Source organism: Camelus dromedarius, chromosome 21 (assembly GCF_036321535.1).
Source record: "Camelus dromedarius isolate mCamDro1 chromosome 21, mCamDro1.pat, whole genome shotgun sequence".
NCBI lineage: Eukaryota > Metazoa > Chordata > Mammalia > Artiodactyla > Camelidae > Camelus > Camelus dromedarius.
In genome coordinates this window covers 5,381,540-5,402,618 of record NC_087456.1, presented here as the reverse complement: position 1 = coordinate 5,402,618, position 21,079 = coordinate 5,381,540, and the positions used below count along the sequence as shown (strand labels likewise).

Sequence of the window (21,079 nt, the reverse complement as noted above, 5' to 3'; positions counted from 1 at the left end):
GGTTCCATTTGTGTTTTTTTTTTTTTTTTTGCTGTTATTTCCATAGATTGTTGTAGGAGAACATTGCTAAGGTTTATGTAAGATAATATTTTGCCTATATTTTCTTATAGGGAATTTATCATGTCTTGTTTTATATTTAAGTCTTCAAGCCATTTTGAGTTTATTTTTGTGTATGGGACGAGAGAGTGTTCTAATGTCACTGATTTACAGGCTGCTATCCAGTTTACCCAACACCACTTGCTGAAGAGAAGACTGTCTTTTCTCTATTGTGTATTTTTGTCTCCTTTGTTGAAGATTAATTGACAATCATAGGTCTGTGGATTTATTTCTGGGCTCTCTATTCTGTTCCATTAATGCATATGTCTTTTTATGCCAGTACCCTCTTGTTTCGATGACTGTAGCTCTGTTACATTATCTGAAGTCTGGGGAAGTTATTCCTCCAGCTTCATTCTTTTTCTTAAGTAATACTTAGGCAATTCTGAGTCTTTTGTGATTCCATATACATCTTAGGATGGTTAATTCCCGTTCTGTAAAAAATGTTGTGGGTAATTTGATACGGATTACATTAAATCTGTAGATTGCCTTGGGCAGAATGGCCATTTTAACAATATTGATTCTTACAATCCAAGAGCATGGGATATCTTTCCATTTTTTAAAATCTTGTTTAATTTCCTTAATCACAGTTTTGTATTTTTCCACGTATAAGTCTTTCACTTCATTGGTCAGATTTATTCCTAAGTATTTTATTGTTTTGCATAGAATTTTAAAAGGGATTGTTTCTTTACTTTCTTTTCCTGTTTATTCATCATTAGTGTTAAGAAACACAACTGATTTTTGTATGTTAATCTTACATCGTGCTACTTTGCTGAATTCTTTTATTAGCTCTTGTAGTTTTTTGGTGGAACTTTTAGGGTTTTTTATATATAGTATCATGTTGTCTGCATTCAATGACAATTTTACCTCTTTTTTTCCAGTTTGGATCCCTTTTACTTAGTTTTCTTGCCTGATTATTGTGGCGAGGACTTCCAAGACTACGTTGAATAGAGTGGTGAGAGTGGGCATCCTTGTGTTGTTGTTGTTCCAGATTTTAGTGGGAAGGCTTTCAGTTTTTCAATGTTGAGTACTGTGCTGGCTGTAGGTTTGTCATAAATAGCTCTTAGTATGTGGAGATATGTCCCCTTTCTACCCACTTTGGTAAGAGTTTTTTTTTTATCATAAATGGGTGTTGAATTTTGTCAAATGGTTTTTCTGCATCTACTGAGATGATCATGTGATTTTTCTCCTTTTTTGTGTGGATGTGGTGTACCACATTGATTAATTTGCATATATTGAACCATCCTTGTGTCCCTGGGATGAATCCAACTTGATCATGGCAAATGATCTTTTTTATGTGCTGTTGGATTATATTTGCTAATATTTTGTTGAGGATTTTTCCATCTATGTTCATCAGTGATATTGGCCTGTAATTTTCTTTTTTGGTAGTGTGAGCAGAGCAGAAGCAACCTTAGAAAGGTTTAGGTGCTTGGAATAATTTGGGAAGCCTCACTCCTGACTTACCGTCCAGTACGTGAGTGATGCCTTTGTAGTGTGATGAGCATCACTGAATTTTTCTCAGTGATGTGATTTTTTCCCTTTTTTTGGTCATATAAAAGTCAGATGCTAACATGCAAGAAGTTGAAAAATTCATAGCTGGTAAAATAATCTCCTGGAAAAGAGAGCATTTGAAAATGTGGATGAAATAAATGAAAGTGTCAGCTCTTGTTGTTTTGCATGAAAGTTCTATTGTTTTTCCTGTGATGATATTAACTGACGTATATTTTTATTTTGTAGCCTGTGTACACTGAGGATATTGGGATGATTCTTTCTTTCCAAAGCACCCTAGCTCTGTATCAGTGTTTGTTCTTGCTGTCTCTGTAGCTCTCAATTTGTATACTTGATTGCATCCTTTTTCTATATTGTCTGCTTCCTCTCTTGATTTTTCAAATGTGCAGACTTCACCATCTGTATTTACCTGATTGGTATACATAGTAGATGATTAAGTTAAGTAATGAATAACTGAATAACATAGTAGCTATCAGGTTTTTAGACAATATATTCTTACTTCAGAAAGATCTAATTTTAAGAGCTATGTGCCTAATTTTTCATAAGATACGTGATACTTAACAGGGAGCTTTCATTAATTTAAGAGATTTTTGGCTCACTGAAACCTTTTCCAGCTTACACATTTTGAGAGTTCATCATACTTGTGCTAATGACCATTGAATGTTGAGAAGAACACAGGGGGAGGGTGTAGCTCAGTGGTAGAGCACAGGCATAGCACGCACAAAGTCCTGGGTGCAATCCCCAGTACCACCATTAAAAATACAGAAATAAATAAACCTAATTCCCCCCCCCAAATAAAAAAAATACAAAGAATATAAACAGCAGCATAGAAAGGAAAGGAAGTGTGTTTAAAATATAGAGAAGGCAACATCTAATCTTTAGATCATATTGAAAGTTTTATTTAAATTATTATTTCCTTATAGTTAGATGGCTGTACATTCATTCCCATTTACATAACATCAGCTTTTGGGTTTGTGAGTTCATTCAAATTTACATGACAGTTTAAGTCTCCATGTTCTACAGTTGTGGCTGAGAACTATAATCAAAGAAGAAGTAAAGCTTTTCCACTGAAATAGTTATTGGAGGAATTGATGATTCCTGTGACTCTCATTTGAAGTTAATAAGTCATAGGGACGTATTTTCTAAGTCTTAAACTCCAAATCACCTGGCTAAGCCACAAAGCTGAAACAGTCGACTGAATGCCTGGGGCTGGCTGAGGCATGGCTGGGAAGTCACTCTACAGAGGACTTGCTCCTGACTCTGTGCTGTCTCAGGATTGCGGTGGCAGGGATGGAGTGTCTGACCAGGGCTGAAGCAGACGTTGTGTTGCTGGTGGACGGATCGTGGAGCCTCAGCCGGGCAAACTTGAGAACTGTGCGGAGTCTCATTTCTCACATTGTGGAAGTTTGCGATTGGCCCCAAAAGGGTGCAGGTTGGTAGGTCTGACAATATTGAAGACGTTTAGACATTTCCATCATGCTCTTTGATATATGCTAACGCCAATAGTGTCTTTTTAGCCCTTGCTCAGTATAGTGGGGACCCCAGAACAGAGTGGCAGTTAAATGCTCACAGAGACAAGAAGAGCTTGTTGCAAGCCGTGGTGAACTTACTTTACAAAGGAGCAGTACCCTCACAGGTGAGACAAAGTGGTCTGGCGTGCTTGGAGCTCTTGCTTTTGGTCAAAGCTTGTGGCTGAATAATAATGTGCCAGATGCTCTTTTAAAAATTCCACTAGGCATGGCTTTGAACTTTATTCGCTAACAGAGCTTCAAGACCCAAGCTGGCATGAGGCCTTGAGCTCAAAAAATTGGTGTTTTCATCAGCGATGGAAAAACCCCAAGATGATGTTGAGGCAAAGAAACTCAAGGATGAAGGCATGGAGCTGTTTGCTATTGGTTAAGCACTGAAAAGGCTGGCTATGCCTCCAGGGCTTACAAGTGTGCTGAGGATCATTTTGTAGTTTAAAATATTTTCTGAAGCATGGACAAACAGGCAAACACATTTTCCTTATGATATGATATAATTTATCAAAATGCTGTGCCAGGAGGTTAATTCATTTTCTTCTTTTCTCCTTGTAATGGGCTGAGACTGGCTTCTTGGAAGAGAGTAATGGGTCAAGAGGACAAATGTATGATTAAGAAGATTCAGGAAACTTTCTGTTTAACTTCCCACAGAACTGAGTTTATTTTTGATCCGTTATTTTTCTTTCCAGAAAAAACACTGAAGAGACACTTCTTGGTGGGAAATTGGTGTTAGAAGCACTTAGGAGAATCTAAACAAAATAGCCTTTGGTTAATATTTTTTTGTTTCTATTTTATAATCAGAGATATGTAATCATTTTATTATTCAGGAAAAACATATATATGTTCTAGTTAACATTGAATATATAGGGGTAGCCCATGAAATATTGGCTTCTATTCTGTTGATTTTTTTTCTGAGACATGTTTTTTATTTGTATACATTTATTTTTCCCAAGGTATTAAAAATGCTGACAAAGCTGAGTTAAAGATGATTGCAGAAGATCCTGATGGTACCCACGCATACAGTGTGGCAGATTTTGAGTCCTCTCCAGGATCCTGGATGACCTCACCATCAACTTGTGGGGAGATCCCGGTGAGAGTAAAATCCACACAGTTTAGGTGTCTGAGCAGTTTGGTCCAGATAGTTCTTTCTTGGATGGAGGGAGCAGTTTCTTTCGTGCATTGCGAGTTGTTTAGCAGCATCGCTGGAGTCTCCGCACTGAATTCGTAGCACCCCCTGAGTCTTAATAATAAAAATCTTCAGAATTTGCCACACGTCTGCTGGGGAGAATACTGCCCTCAGTTGAGAAACATTGGTTTAATCTTTGCCTTTTTTCTTTTTTGTTTTTTTTTTTCTGATGGCATCAAACTGTAAATGACTTCTAGCTTATTTGAGGGTACATTTTGTTTATATATGCCTGTGCCCCCCCCCCAACACACACACACACAGGGAAAGAGAGATGCTTTCTTTCCTGGTGTGCATCTACTTTGTGGTAAAGCACCTTCACTCTATGTAGCTAGGAAGTTACTTTTAAACGGTTGTTCCCAGATAACATTTTGTAAAGTTTGCTCCCTTTTGTTTCTGATTAGGAATGGAAGAGGGGTCTTATATATGGTGTGCTTTGCCCCAACTACCGATGACCTCATTTGGTACTTTGCACTTGTAACCCCTAAATATAAAGACAAATTATAGTTGTAGAGCTTGGACTTTTAGAAAGGATGTCATCTCTCTCTGTCAGTGAAGAAACAGATTTAGAGAAGTTAAATTACTCAGGGCCAAATGGTTAAAGATGTTTGTAGAGATCCTTGAAAAAAGGTAGCTATTGATAAGGAATTACGATTGAGAAATAAAATGATAGAAGTGAATCTGTAGTGACAAAGAGTGGTGCAAAATAATGACTGTAAATCACTGAAGAAAACATGGTAAGTACCAAATTGAAGGTTTTTGGAAAATTAATGATAAAACTCCTGGCTCTTCTTAGAAAAATTTCTTTTAAATACATGTAGATTATGATAAACACTGTCTTTCACTAATATATTCTGGTTTTGAAAATTTGGAATGAGTTTAACAAAGTGGCAAAAATGAGTCACGTGCTTTGGGTACTGAGGATACATTAATTTGAATGTTCCTTGTATTTCTCGCTCCAAAACATTACAGATTTTCTTTTTGGAATTTGAACAACAGATTTACCTTTTCCCTGGAGAAACAGACCAGCCAAGAAGCCAGATACAGTAGGTTTCTGGCTCTAGATTAGCTGAGAGATTTGTAGTTTTATAAGTTGGAGAGAATTTTGAGTGGAGATGAAAACATCTTTTATCTGTTTTTCTGTATTTTTTTAAATATCCACTGTGTAATAGTTGCATTCATTTAGTTTCCCAGACAATAAAATTGCTTGATAATTTTGAACAATAAAGGTTAGGATACTAAGAATGGAGATGCTTTTTCCCAGCTTTGGCTTACAAAGAAAGCATTATGGGTGTATATGAGAATGAACTGCCATGCTCATGGAGTCATTGGATTAGTTCTCCTATAATTATTATTTGGGACATCTTTCTAATGGTCATACTGAGCTGAATGTTTCTATTTTTTGTTAATATTTATGCAAAATATTTTTCCGTATTAGGCATTTCACCTATACTTGTTTCCACAGAGAAGACAGTCACAGGCAGTGGAATCTTCCTAAGTTTTAGGAAATTTGGCTGTTCTTCCTCTCTTGAATGAGAAAGCGGTTAGCTTCTTTCATCACTCAGTTAGATCCTGTCAGGGAACAAGACTCAACTAAGAAACCAGTTCTGTCCTCGCAGAGCGTAACTTACAGCTAAGGGGATCAGACATTGAATATACATAATCAAAATGATAATGAGGGCAGTGAACTTGGGTGGTGCCAACAGCGATAGAGGCAGTGGGATTGTCAGGACCCCAGTTGTCATTTATTGATACATGTACCAGGTTAGAGAGAGGAGAAGGTATTCGAGGATGATTCAGAGGTTTTGAGTTCCAGGTGACTGATAAACTTGTGGTGCCATCCAGAAGAGGGGGAGCAGGTTTTAATGAGAGACAGTGAGTGCAGGGTTGAGTCTTCTGAGGCTGGGGAACCTTCTGACCGTCCATTCAGAGAGGACGTCTGGGCATTGGGCCTCTAAACTGATTTACTGTGACTGCTTAGTATGTGAAAGAGTATGTGTAAAAGCTTGAAACAGGGAGAGGAAAATCATTTCAACCTAATTTATTTATTATTATTTTTTAAGCATGAGTTAAAAAATTGTTGTATTATTTTGGATTTTTGGGGGGTAATTAGGTTTGTTTATTTGTTTGTTTTAATGGAGATCCTGGGGCTGGAACCCAGGACTTCGTGCATGCTAAGCACACGCTCTACCACTGAGCTATACCCTCCCCACTGTTTCAGCCTGATTTAAATGTCATCACCTTGCTTAACAATGAAAAAAGCGTCTGCACTTTATTTCCGCGAGTAGGTGACTTGAAAGCACCTTCTAACCTAGTCATTGCTGAGCGAACCCATCGTCTTTGAGAGTGAGCTGGACACCTCCTTCTGACAGCATGGACAGGTACCAAGTGGAGTCCTACCCAGGTTCTGAAGGGAAATGGCAGGAAGTGAGTGGACGCCCCCTACAGCCCCTCCTTCCTGGTCCAGAGATCGGTCCTCTTCCTTAGGACTCCGAGAACAGTGCCGGGCGAGGAGCAAGAGGGATGGAGAGGGGGCCGAACTGAGTCGAGGGTGCTTTCCGTTTCTTGCTGGGCAGGCACTTCTATTTGGGCTTCATTAGTGGGAAAGAGCTTGGCTTAAATTCTTGAAATTTCTAAAGATTGCAGAACAGCAATACAATTTTTAATTAAAATTTTATTAGAGGATGCTTAATTTATTCATGTGTTTATACAAGAGTCATAAGGAAGAGAACGCTGAAGATGATCTAGTTTTACTGATAGATTTTACACATAAGGAAACAGCAGCTGGGAGAATAACTTGTGTGAAATGTCCAAGATCTCACTGTAATCTGGTGGTTACCAAAAACAAAAGACAAGGGCCTCATTAAAATCTAATTTCTAAGCTCATTGCAGTAACTACTACAGTGCGATTATAGTAGAAAAGAGGGAAGCGATGATAACGTAAGTTGCTTCTACTGTTTAACTTTGCCCTAGTTTTATGTGAGCTGGTTGGAAAGCAGCACAGTCCTGACAGATGTGAAGCCCGACACCGAGTGTCGTGTTGACGGGTCTTCAGTGGTAGAGGATGAACATAGTGAAGTCCTGAAGGGCACAGAGAAAACTTGTAAGTCGGATTTTTTTTTTTAAGATCTCGTTTTATTTTTCAAGATAAAGACGTGCAGCCCATGTGGGATTTTTTTGATCAGTCTTCTGAAGCATTCCTTTATTCAGTATCCAGTCAGTGCACATTTACTGAGTTCGCTGTTCATGCTCAATAAATGTGGTTTTCTGCTTTTAGTGGCTGGTCCTGCCATCACGGGATCCCACAGGTGGAATGGGTCGTCATGGCCACAGATATCTCACAGGGAAAAGTACCTTTCTCAGTTTTCCACCTTTTTTTTTAAACATTTTTAGAACTATTTATAGTTTATTAATGAAATCAGAGCTGTCAACACCCCAAATCTCATTTGCTCAGACACCTAAACTGTGTGGATTTTACTCTCACCGGGATCTCCCCACAAGCAGTTCTCCACTTCTTAAGGGAAGAGACCACGTGGGGAGTGGGTCTAGGATTGTCTGGAAGAGCGACTGTGCAGGAGTGACCGGGTTCAGTGCTGCATGTGGCCAGATCTTCGTGCTGGCAATGAGATCTCCCCTTTTTTTCTCCTGGCTTTTGGACTCTGGTCTTTGCTAGAGAAGCTCAGATGGCTTTGGCTTTGAGTAGAGCTTTCGGGCAAGGTGTTCCTCACTCCTTCCCGGTAGGGTTTCTGAGGCCATATGAAAACACCCTTCCCTTCTCCCATCTTCTAGGCTGGTCTCTGGGAAGGAGAGAGAGGCCACTTGCAAGAGGAAGGAGTGGGCGTAACTCTCCAGGACAAGAACTGACCCTACTCACTGCCCGGTCTCTTAGGCCCTTATCTCCTTTCATGTTAGACCGGCAGAAGTGGGAAAGAATGTATTTCATAATAGACAGGATTAATCTGATAATTCCTTTAAAACTTTAAACTTAATCTTTGGACAAGAAAATAGAGAGCTGTATGGGTGTTACATGGTGAGGAGACTGTAAACCTTTTACTCTGCCTCATGGGCTGATCTTCAAAAAGCCTGTCATCCATTAAGTTTCACTTACTAGTATGTGGAGCTCTCATTTAAAAATTTTTAAAGAGAAAGATGGAATGAAATACCGTGTTGGTTTTTTATGTATGAAATTCTATGATCGAAGAGTGAAAACTGTCAACTTAAAAAGATGTTCCAGAAAAAGAAATAGAAATCTGAGGAGGCTGGTGTCTGTTTTGGCTGTCGTATGGATTCACTGGATTGCCACTTTAAATTTAAACTTCTTTTCTCAGTGAGATAGTTACAACATGCAGTCCTGAGTATGAGGGGGAGATACACAATGAGAGGGGGGTTTGGAGGGGGATGGAGAGGATTATGTTAACTCCCACTGATTTCTCACAGCAGCCCCTATTTAGTGCATACAAATATCAATTATTAAGTGGTAAACAACAATTTAAAAAATGAACAGAGTAAGAGGAATTAATTAAACTGATGTCTGCCTTTCCATTCCTACAATGCCAGTGCCTGTAGTCAGCCTCAACCTTTATGACGTCGGCTCTGCCACCAGGCAGGTCCAGTGGCAGCCAGTGGGAGGGGCTGCTGGCTACACCTTGTTTTCAGGAACCCATCAACGCCACAGAACCAACCAAACCCAAAGAGGTGGGAGATGTTTGTTTTCTTTATCACTAGGTATTCCTGAGACCTATTTTAGAGTCCTGATGGAACAGCGGTGACTTAGGAACTCATTTACAACTTTACTTGCAAAATAGAAAAGCAGATTAGATTTGTGGCCTGTGACACATCTAGCAAACATTAGCATGAAAAAGGAAAAGCAGTTCAGAGAAATGAAAAATAAAAGTTGTGTTATGTACATGTTTATGGACAGATGAATGGATAAAGATGTGGCATATATACACAATGGAATATTACTCGGCCATAAAAAGAATGAAATAATGCCATTTGCAGCAACATGGGTGGACCTAGAGATTATCATACTAAGTGAAGTATGTCAGACAAAGACAAATATCTTATGATATTATTTACATGTGGAATCTAAAAAATGATACAGATGAACTTATTTACAAAACAGAAACAGACTCACAGACATAGAAAACAAACTCATGGTTACCAAATGGGAAAGAGGAGCAGGATATATGAGGACTTTCGGATTAGCAGATACATAAAAGAGATAAACAGCAAGGACCTACTGTATACACAGGGAACTATATTCAGTATCTTGCGATGAAGTGTAATGGAAAAGGAAACAGAACCTAGCGGCTCCAAGTCAGTGTAACTGGCTGTCCCCAGTTGGTGGAAACATTTGATTTGAACATGTTACATCCCTTCAGCTTGTCCATCTGCAGGTGCGTGTGGGGCCGACAGTGAGTGGCGTGCAGGTGAGGGAGCTCTTTCCCAACACTGGAGATGCGGTCATGGTCCAGGACGTCCTGTGTGACCTCACCAGCGAACCTGTCACCACAAGGGAGGGCACCTGTAAGACTGCTAGTTTTCCTTCTTCCCGTATTGCTGTGAACATAGTATTCATTAGGCTTTTTCTTTCACCCAGTGATGCCAGCAATAATTTGATAGTTTGTGCATAAGGGTTATTACTTAACTCAATCAAATTTGAGAATTAAGATTACTTCTAGACTTGTGGCAGCATCTTACATTGATTCTAGGGTTTGCATTTATTTTTCCATATTAAACATGCCTGATTTTGAGATGTATGTTACAATCAGTGGTGTCTTAAAACTGTTCTTGGTGAGGTGTCAATTAGGCAGTAAGACAGAAAAGAATGGTGCATCTTACAATTGATGTTGTAGATCCATGAAAGATGGTGTATAGCGCTGGTGAGACAGGAATGTTGGGTGAGTGTAGTTTTGGTGGAAGATACTAAGTTTAAGATCAAGATGTCCCAAGTTCTTGTTGAGGTAGAAACTCTATGGCACATATGAATAGTCTGTTTCAGTTAAGTAAATTAATCAATTAACTCAGTGTCAAAATACATTGATCTTCTGGGACACTCCAGCCCTGCGCTCAGGTGTTGGGAAGGAAGAATACAGAGCAGCACGGAGGACACGAACTCCGTGGTTTGCGCTTCTCGTGTGTGTTGTTCAGCCCCTTTCATGTTTCTGGTTTTTTTCACTAGCATACAGGTGGCTTTTCTTGAAAAGTGGCAGTGATTGCACCTAGGACCCTTGCCTGGCCTAGTTTTGTTTCTTACTGAGGTTGGCATGCTGGGATGGATGACATGGCTTAAATGTTGAGAGTCTCAGCTCACAATTCTAAGGAAATTAAGATGTTGGAAAGAACCCTCAAGAGGGGAAGGGGATGAGACAGAAGCAGGATGAGACAGAAAAGAGGCATCTGCAAAGTGCGGCAGGAGACATTCATCAACAGCAAGTAATCATCTTGTGTATGTTGGGTCCTGTCAGAAGCTGGTGGTCGGTGGGAATGGAGTGGTGGAAGATGGGAAGGGTGGGGAGCCAGCCAGGGGTGGTGACGTGTGCTGGGAGAAAAGTCCCAAGGGTCACGGTGGGAGGAGCGATGAGTGTGGTTCTAGGTTGGGATGTGGGGCTAGACTGCAGCAGCAGAGGACTGGAGGGCACGGAGATGAGAACACGGAAGGGATGGAGGTGCAGAAACGTGGAGGTGGAGACAGATTCAGGAAGAGAGACGCAGAGAGCTGAAAGGAGAGGCAAAGGAAATTGGTAGACAGGCAGCTAGAATGAGTGAGATATGTCTCAGAGCAAAAGAAAATCTCCCAGAGGTGCAAATTTCAAACTCCCAGTGGAAATGTTAGGTCTCTTGATTGTGGAGATGGCTTCATAGGTGTCCACACCTGTCAAAATTCATCAAATTGTGCATCAAAAGTATGTGAGCTTACTGTACAGAAATTATACCACAATAAAATTGTTTAAAAAATTAAAAATAAAATAACTCTTGAAAAAAAAGAAAAAAATTTCTTCATTAGCTATACTCCTCAATCTTTTGAAGGTAAAGCTTTGTTTGACTTGGTGAAAATTTATCATTGAGACTTTCTTCTAACCGTTTTGGCTCTGTGCTGAATTTCAGCTCATCTTCATTCTTCACTCTTGGAACCATCTGTTTTTTTTATCACAGTCTTAGGGGAACGTATTGCTGATTTTGATTTCTCTCTTAACTGCTTTAACTCTGATAAACGTGAGCTACCCACTTACAGTGAATTTTGCTTTATTATAGCTGAGCAGTAAGTAAGAACTTCCTTAAATAGAGTAGAAGAAATTTAACATAGAGAAGTTAGAGTTGTAATAAAAATTTAAATTTATCCTATTTTTAAAAAGCCTTCTTAAGAAGAATTCAGCTGTACCTGGTAGAATCATGGTACTTATGTCATCATAACCAGTTTGTTACTCTGCTGCGCACCTCGAAGTCTTCTCCAAACAACCTATTGAAAGCTTGTGTGGATGCTTTAGAGCTTTGTTTTGTGGTTGAGAACCGCATCTGGACCTAATTTGTCCTGCATCTCCAGGGCCTTTGCCCAGTCCTTGATACCTGAAAGTCACAGCACCAGGAGTGTCTTGTGGGAACCTGCCCTTGGAAAAGTGCATAAATATACTGTCTGCTACAAAAGACCAGAAGAGGATGTCAGAGAGGTAGGTTGACGTTAGATTGGTTTTAGAAATACTTGCTTTCCTAGTAGATTTAACAAAAGAATCTAAACAAGCGTAGATGGTAGCTTATTTTGCATACTTGCTGTTTTATTGATCTAGTGTTGAAAACTTGTTATATATTAAAGCACTGTTTGAATATTGATAATATATTGGGCTGTCTCGCATTTTGTTCAGACATGTTTTGTTGTGTGATAGTAATCACAAAAACATCCTTTAGGTAAAGACTGATAGTATCTAGATGGTGTTTCCCTCTCATCCAGATGCCTATACTGGTGCTCTGCTATCTATGAATTACTGAAATTGTCACAGTAATGTTTCTAAAAATGAGAGCTAGCAAGAGGATGGTGGAAGGAGGTGGGGTGATTGTCAGGTAAAAGGAGGACAGGACAGGTGAGTAGGACGAAGGGAAAATGTGAATATAAAGTTACAAGAATGGCTCTTTGGCACTGAGCATTTTTGAGATGATGATGGGGGTGGAGAGCTGTTTCCATGACAACCTGCTTCCAAGTGGGAGCAAATCGAAGGGCTTCAGCAGTGAATGGATTTAAAACTCATGTTTGCCTGCGGGGCCATTCATATGGGGATCTCAGGGTCATTTCTGGAAGCTAGAGATAGCTTCTGTAAGCACCCAGTTATGGACTGTGCTGCTCCTTTGGATTGTCCAAAAGCTCATTTATACACGTGAACATGATCATTTCGTTCCGCGTTTCAGTTTCAAAAGCGGTACAATGACCATTGGGTCTCACAGGGTTCTTGTGTGTAATAAATAAGCTAATGCACAGGAGAATTTCTCAGAGAAATAAGGCAGTGATGTGAAGGGAGGCAGGGGAAGTGATGAGGTGGTTAGAATTCCTAGGCAGTCATCGTTTACCAGACAATTGTGCCAGACGCGGCTCTCTAGTCCATGCATTTTTTGGTTCTCTTACAGGTGGAGGTGGACAGGTCACAGGCTAGCACGCCTCTTAAAGACCTCTTCTCACAGACCGTGTGCACAGTTGGCGTTTCTGCAGGGTGTGATGAGGGGGTTCCTCCAGGGACTGCTCAGGAAAAGCACCTGTGAGCTGTGGCTGTGCTTTATTGATCATCGGGAAACAGCACCGTGTGCTCGTGTCACCGAACCTCCTTGGTTACTTCATTTCTTCATGTTATTTTTTGCCCGGGTTTAATAATGGTTGGGTTCCTAGACTGTTTTTTGCTTATTTTCTTCTCATCTTCTCTCTGTGTCCATTCCTTTTACGATAATTTCTCTCCTATTATTCTACCTGCCACAGTCACTGATTCATCTCCCAGATACTTGACTGCTGTGTGTGTGTGTGTGTGTGTGTGTGTGTGTGTGTGTGTGTGTGTGTGTGTGTGTGTAGGGGGTGGGGAGAAAGCACTTTCTTGATGTATGTTGGACATTGTCTCTAGAAACCATGCATTAGTTAGCAGATTTTTGGAGATCTTCCTATACGTAAAGTGCTATCAGGGCTGAGAAAACCTTAAGCGTCTTTGCCCTCAGTAGTTCGTGATTTTGTTGCAGAGATAAAAGGTAACAATACCTGAGATTATGTAAGGAAGGTGAGCTGTGTGGCTCTCAGAGGGAGGGCAGACTTCTGTAGTGGAAAGGTGATGGAGATGCTGGGCCCCTGCCCAGGCCCTGCCTTCCCTGCTCCATTCTGAGGCCACTTCGAGGAAGGGATGTCCCTTTCTCCCTCTCATGGTGCTTGCATAGTATTTAACCCAGTTATCATTGCCTGTTCTTTTTCTATCTGTTCGACTTTTCCCTCCTAATGAAGGCAGAGACATGTCTATTTTGCTCAATTTGTGTCTCCAGTTTCTGGCTAGTGCTCAGCACGATTCTCTAATTCAATAGTAGTTAAGAAATTGAGTCTGGAACCAGCTAGGTTCCCAAGAAATAGGGGGCCACAGAGGTAACTCAGAATTTTCTAGTAGCCAATTAGAAAACGTGAAGAGAAAAATGTAATGAATTTTAATAATGTGTCATATTGTACTCTGTGTATCTAGAATATCAGCATTTCAGCGTTTGTCAGTATCATAATTATTAATGAGATATTTCACGTCTTTTTGGTAATAATGTTTTTTGCAATCCAGTGTGTATTAATTTACACCTACGGCACATCTTAATCCAGATACCACATTTCAAGTACTCAATGGCTACATGTGGCTGGTGGCTCCCATGGTGGACAGCATGGGTCTAGAGAATTTAAATGACTTGCCCAGCCTCGCCCAGGAAGCTCGTGGTGGGATCCGTGCTATAGTCTGGAACTTTTCCTTCCTATCCAGCAACTCTTTCATGGAGGCTTAGAAGCTTTTCCTTTGGTGCCCAGCTGTCTATCCATGCTTAAGACATCTTGTCAGTTCTCTCAGTCTACTCCTGAACATCCAACAGTACCCACTTCTGCTCTTTTCTGACCAGGTAACACCTCTTAGCAGCTTCCGTTGCCTTCTTGGCATCGGTTCTTACCTGGAAGGGTATTGGCTAGAGGTGGAAATGTGTCCACATGAGCAGACTGACAGATTTTTCATAAACATAACAGGAGTGGTCAAGAGAAGACAAAGTCAGGAAGACATACCAGTGGAAGCAGGTCATCTAATATACCAAATGGTTGCTTTGAATGTATGTTTTGTAATCCTTAAGATTTCCTAAGAACGTTTAGATACATCCGAAGTGCATTTCTAATGGTCGGTTTGCTTTGCAGCTGTGCTTGTGAAAGTGGTACCCGTCTCTGATCTCAGTGGGCCTTTTCATTGTAATGATTAGAAACAAATTTTTTGATGGCTCTGGGTTTTGTGTATTTGGCTTTTTGTTATCAGGAGGCAGAGAAATAATTGACAATGGAAGCTCCAAACTGGTGGCAGACATTCCAGATGGCTTGAGCTGCAAACTAACTAGACTGCTGGTCAGTAGCAGGGCTCTTAATTGGGATTTCAGGGCTATTCCTGTCTCCGGATAGAGTCAGCGCAGTCAGCTGCACGTTGTGTTTAAGGTGAGTGATCTATAGGAAAAGCTTACGTGTGAATTACTTAGATCAGAGCATTTTATGGACCACAAAGTGCCATGCACTCTCTATATTGTGTGCTAAAGTTTGTACTTCCTGTGTATTGTCGTGTGCAGGAGTCCATGTTTTTTCTTAGATTCCCCAAAATTGTGAGGTGCAAAGCGAACAAGAACCACTGAGTTAGAATAGTGTGACTAAATGCAAGCTTTAAAAAAAACTCACTGTTTTAGTAGAATATAAATAATAACCTATTATATCCATAAAATGCTTGCAGTTTTCAGAGCTCTGTCTTGTATTTACTTTTAAACGAACTGAATTGGTAAGATACTTGGTTCTAAGCCATGTCGTCAGCCAGTCTCCCCATGTCCGTTAAAATAGAACAAGGCGGTTTGATTACATGCAGTCTGTAGATCACCTCCAAAAACTTTGTTCTTCCTTTTCTCACGAGAGGGACTCTGCCAGCCCCAATAAACCTGCAGATACCGAAGTAACACCAGAGAGTTCCAGAGGGACTTGGTATCACGGAGCTTCTGACGTGTCTCTACAGAATCCCCTGGGCCCCTTCTGGAAGCTCAGATAAGATGGAGGTAGTGTTAATTTCTTCTCTCTCTTCCCTTTTTCTTTTCTTTTTTTAAAGATCCCATTTCGTTATAGGGAAACTTGTTTGAAATATGTATTGCCTCTGTTTCCTGAAAAGCTCTGAATGGAGCACTGTCTCCTTTTTTAGGTCCATGCGAGAACCGTAGATTAGGATTTTATCACAAGGTAGTAAACATCCCAGAGAGTGGTGAAATCCCTGGTAACAGTTCTGTTACACCCCTCCCTCCACCCCTGTGTCCACCATGCTCCCAGACAGGCCACTAACTCTAACGTGTTGATTTATTTAGGACCATACAGTGGACTGAGGAATTGGAGTGTCTTTGGGGAGACAACCAACAGCCTCTCCATAGCCTGGCATCATGCTGATGGGCCAGTTCAGCAATAGAGGATCATTTTTTCTCCCACCGTTGGTGACCCAGTCGATTAAAACGTGAGTCTGATACTCATTTGAGCATTTTGTAACCTCTAGACTGATGGGAGGGTGAAATTAAGGTTTCTTCTTTAGGAAGTGCTGTGATGACAGTTGAGTCCTTGACTATTGTGTGGCAGTCACATTTTATATGACTTTCTCTGACCTGGCCAATCAGAATCCTTCCCAGCTTGGGGTTGTTGACATGGGGCTGTGCTTGGCGACACAGTGGGGGCCAAGGCTGAGGCAGGAGACCTGGAGTCCCTGCTGGAAATCCTGGACCCCGGACCCTCCGCCAGCAGAGGGCGCTGTCCCCTCCCTGGTGATCCTGCCTCCTGGCCTCCTGTCCTGAGCCCTGCTGGGATCCTCTCACCTGGACCTGCATCAGGGGAGTTGCCTTTCAGAAGGCCTGTCATTGTCCAGGGCTTATTTTTCTTTGTATGGTCTGCTCACTTTCCTGTTGGTACTTAGTGTTTTTCTTACATTGATCTGAAGACTTATTTTTAAAATTTCTGTTACCCAGAGCCCTGGGCTCAGGCACTGGACGCCTGCTGACCAGGGCCAGCGTGGTGTGAGCACCAGCTGCACAGGGAGGCCAATGTTGGGCCCTGCCGGCCTGTGCACAGCGCCCCGCAGCCCGGGCTGGGCCCAGCCTGGACGGGGAGGCCTCACTGCCCCTGTGGGGTGGGCAGGCCAGGCCCCACGAGGCCTGAAGAATTTTTTTTAAATGTATAAGTTAATCTTTTATTGGCTCTTTTCTCCTATGAATACTTGTTTCCTAGTCTGGTGTTTGCTGGTGAATTTTATTTTGTTTCTTTCTTGCTCATACAAGATAATCCAGTTGATTTTATACACTGATCGTCAGTCCAGTAACCATGCCTTAATTCAGTTATTAATTGTAAATGTCTTTGGATTATGGTGGATTTTCCCTGCGTATAGTAGTGCCATGCATGCACAATGACAGTTTTCTTGCTTATGGTTCGGTCTTTATGCCTCATATTTTGTTGTTAAGTGCTCACGGAGCCCTTGAGAGAAACAAGGAATATGGTCTGAACCATCACACACAGTCCCAGTACAAGAAGTGCTGCTCTTCACTTGGCTCTTGTAAAGTGATGCCACCCCGTGCTCCACCTGGAGACTCAGGCTGGGATTGCTTTTGAGCTCTGAGATCTTCCTCCAGGTACCATTTTTCCTTCACTATCTGGTGATCTTGGGATGGTAAGAGAGCCCACCTTTCCTTATGCTTCTGAGGGTAGATTCCAGCCCTATCATCCTATGAACCATTGAATCCATTACCTCCCATTTCCCAAGGCTGAGGTTCAGCATTCTTTAGCCAGAGCCCATGCAAGCCACACGAGTCTCCCTGAACTGCCCAGCAATTATCGAGAAACTGCCTAACCCAGGTGTGAGAAGGGAATAGAAACACATAGATTATTTGGATTTTCTCGTTCAGTCCTCATGAGGACAACACAAGAAAATATCTACTATGACCCCCGTAATACCAAGGTGGAAACCAAGGTGCAGGTCAGTGCACTCACCACTGGTTAACCACTCCGCTGAGGAAAGGCCAGCATTCCCAGGGCTCTAAGATGCCGACACTGCGTGTGAATGCTAACCTCACGTACCCTGTGGGAGACAGTGGACCAGGGAGCAGAGGGAGATTTTCTAAACTGTCTTAAAGGTCAAGTGGGTAATAAAACCAATTGTGGTGGTGTGCTATGGGGGTACCTGAAGATGATATATGCATTGAGAATGCATTTCGGGGGCCTTCTCTAGGGAGCATAAATCCAAGTGGTTCTGTTCAAATTCTCCAAATAGGTCAGGAGTTTCCTATTCCATGCAGGTACGGAGAGCTGGAAATGAGCCTAACAAGCCTGTTGGTGCAAGTTTCTGGGTGGTTGTGCAACCATATACATATGCATGTTATATATGCACATATACCTGTACATACACATAAATGTATTTAAATAGTTTTTCTGTATGTAAATAGTGCTCATGGGATACACTGTCTTCTCCATTTACTTGAAATACATTAGTAGAAAACTTATGTCATGTTTTCCTATGATCTTTTTTTCTGTTCCTCTGGTACCTCTCTTCCATGTTTTCCCCTCCACCTTTCATGCTAGAAGATGTCCTCACATGTCACAGAGTCCTCCCCTGCCCATTCGCACTTGTGTGCTGCGTGGGAATCAGCTGACTATGAATGCTATGTGCCTGGGTGATGGCCTGGATCTCTCAGTGCTCTTCCCTGTATTAACTGGGGAGATGCACGTGGATCTGGACATCTTAGACTTGGACAGCTCCAGATGTCCCCCAAGTGTTCTACAGTCTCCTGTCTGGCAATATTGAGCGTGGCTGCCAGGATGCTGGAAGCTGACCAAGGAAAGAAGCAGCAGGGGTTCAGCTTACAATTTGTAAATAAGGCTCTTGTTTTCAACAGGACAGTTTGTGCCCCTACCTCACCTTTGCTCTCAGCATGAAATTTTATGAGATTTAATCATTTCTAAAACTAAGACCCATTTTAATCCTGAATGTTCCAGGTTAAACGTTTATGTGGCTGTACTATGTTTATTCATTCTCTTATTGCCAGATACATAATGTGTCCCCAGTTTTGGAAAGAATGAAAAAAAATTGGTTATAAATATACTGTTACACATTTTTTGTGGAACTGTTTTTCCCCTGGGTAAAAAACTGGGGCAGTGGGCAGGAATTACTGGTTCACACACAAGGTGTGTGGGCAAATTAACGCTTTCAAATGTTTGTACCATTATAACATCTCATCATCAATCTAAGAGCTCACGTTGCTCTGTTACCATTCCCAGTACTTGATTATCTTGTTAGCTATTATAATGGGTCCAGTTGCTACTGATATTTAGCATAAAAGTCAATATGTTATTGGGGTTTTACTTTTGTTTTTCTAAAGAAAACTGTTGCCCACCGGGTCACCTACCAGGGCCAGGCAAGTCTCGATGACGGCGAAGGGCACCACACGCATAGTTGAAGCAGAAATGAGTTACTTCCTGCTCTCCTAGGTGAGTCCAGAGCACTAGCACCACGTGGCTGACTCTCTGTCACCTTAATGTCACTTCTTAATGCTAATTTATTGTTTGTGTGTTTTTGCTACATTTACAGCTGATAAGCTGGTGCACGTTAATGGCAACAATGGTTTAAAGTTTGTTTTCCATTTGTTTTTAAAATTTTTATTTGGATATAATTTCACATAACATAAAATTCAGTATGTTAACCATTTAAAAATGTATAATTGGGACATTACACAATGGTGGAACTGGAGTCTCCTCTCTCCACTCCCACGGATGTACTGAAGAAAAGCTACGCAAGAAGCAATTTCCTCTGAGAGAAATCTAAAAACTAGTGCATTCTCCTACACACTGGATGTCAGGGCAAAATCCAAATGTTGGGAAAAGCTGAGACACACCTGTGCACAAACCCAGTGCCCAGCACTGAGCCTTACACTCAGGATGCAACCCCGACTGTCGTCATCTAAGGAGCACAGGCTTGGAACAAAGCATCTACGGTGCCCACACCTATACTTGCCTTCCGAGGGACTGGCCCCTAAATCACTTAGCTCAGGGAGCTTGGGGGGCTCAGCATTCATGCGTACCCCAGGGAACCACAGATAAGACAGCGGTGGTGTTAAATGGGTGTGCAAGCACTTCCAAGGGCCATTTCTCCTAGCTCAGCACCCAGCAAGTGGGCAAAATACTCAGGTGCCAGTTTTATCCTGGTGGTGTATAGATGGCACATGGAATGTTCCAACTACCCCAACTGCTTCCTGAAGGTCAGACTTCAAATTGGCCTGTATCTGGGAGCAGTCAGGGTCCTCTGGGAGCTGGAATGGGCAAGCAGGCACTTGCTACTGCTCCTTCCCCTAGCATGCTCCAGGGCCGGGGGAGGAGGGGGAGTAGGCTTCCAGCCTATCCTGGAAGGAGAAGGACCACATACCTAGCACCCTGACTGTTTCGGCTCCTGTCTGAGGGTCTGGCTTCTATCTCGTCTGTTTCTTGTGCGCTTAGGAGGCCCCACATTCACTAGGTCCCTCAGTGTCCACAGAGAACAAATCAGTGTTTTTTGTCTGTGTGTGTTTGTTTTTGTTAATCAGTCTCATGCACTGTCCTGTGACTCCTCTCCGTGACTCATCCCAGAAGTAAGTTCAAAATCAAAGATCATTCCTGGAAGATACTTCACATCTACTGCTCCACCTTTTCCAGCTGCTGCCCAAGGATCTGTCTTCCAATCTGCCTGTCTCTGAAAATGAGGAGAAAGTCACTCCCTAGCCCCCGGGAGTCTGAATGGGCAGGTGGGTACTTAACGCAGCTTCTTTCCCCAGCTAGCTCCAGAGACAGACAACCATCCATCTAACCTACCCATCTCTGAGATATGACAGAACCAACAACCACTAAACCCCCAGCAGTGACAAAGCACAAAGCACTTTTGAAAAAGTGTGCAGTCTGAGCAAGGGTTCAGGCATTTTTCACAGATTCTGTCCCCACTGTAGCACAGAGTGAGTGGAAGAAAACTTCCGGGTTCCCAGCCTCTACCTAAGAAGAGAAATAGACCACAGCTGTAATAGAAAAGAACAAATCTGATTCCATATCAGATCAGTTTCTTTGGCTTTAACCCTGTGCTGTTTCCTAGGCTCAGTCTTGCTGGCTCTGCACCTTTTGTAAAACAATGTTGCCAGTAGCCTGAAATATATAGGAGAGCTTATTCTGAAGGCTCTGACCTTTAAGGATATTAACACAGTTTCATTCATATAAAAATAAAAAGTTGCAGAACTACTGTGGCTGTTTGTTCTTACTGTGGCTGTTTGTTCTTTTGTTGATGCTGGGAAACCTAAGTTGACCTGTGAGCACAAACAGGCCCCTGGAGTTTACCCTGTGAGACTGACCCAGCCCTCGGACTCCTCCTCTGCTAAAGTGACTTGACTCCCCAGTGGCCCTTCATACTGGTAGCTGCAGTTGTGACGACTTCCTGGGCCCCAGACCTTTGTAATATCCTCAGCACTTGGAATTTCTACCCTGCTGTCATGGGACCTCGTCTAAAGTCTCCTT

At 41.9% G+C, this 21,079-nt stretch overlaps 1 protein-coding gene across 1 annotated transcript in view; it reads left to right on the top strand.

Annotated features, from left to right (window-relative positions):
• The first annotated feature begins 758 nt into the window (after positions 1-758).
• LOC105092103 (uncharacterized) overlaps positions 759-21,079 on the top strand; it is an 80,276-nt gene continuing 59,955 nt past the window's right edge. Inside the window, exons 1-10 of the mRNA XM_064477060.1 lie at positions 759-3,034; positions 3,120-7,411; positions 8,866-9,003; positions 9,693-11,978; positions 12,925-14,986; positions 15,447-15,585; positions 15,886-16,028; positions 17,020-17,187; positions 18,931-19,039; positions 20,128-20,325. Of these exons, the coding sequence (XP_064333130.1) occupies positions 20,280-20,325 (46 nt within the window). The 5' untranslated portion in view covers positions 759-3,034; positions 3,120-7,411; positions 8,866-9,003; ... (5 more) ...; positions 18,931-19,039; positions 20,128-20,279. The remainder of the gene's footprint in view (positions 3,035-3,119; positions 7,412-8,865; positions 9,004-9,692; positions 11,979-12,924; positions 14,987-15,446; positions 15,586-15,885; positions 16,029-17,019; positions 17,188-18,930; positions 19,040-20,127; positions 20,326-21,079) is intronic.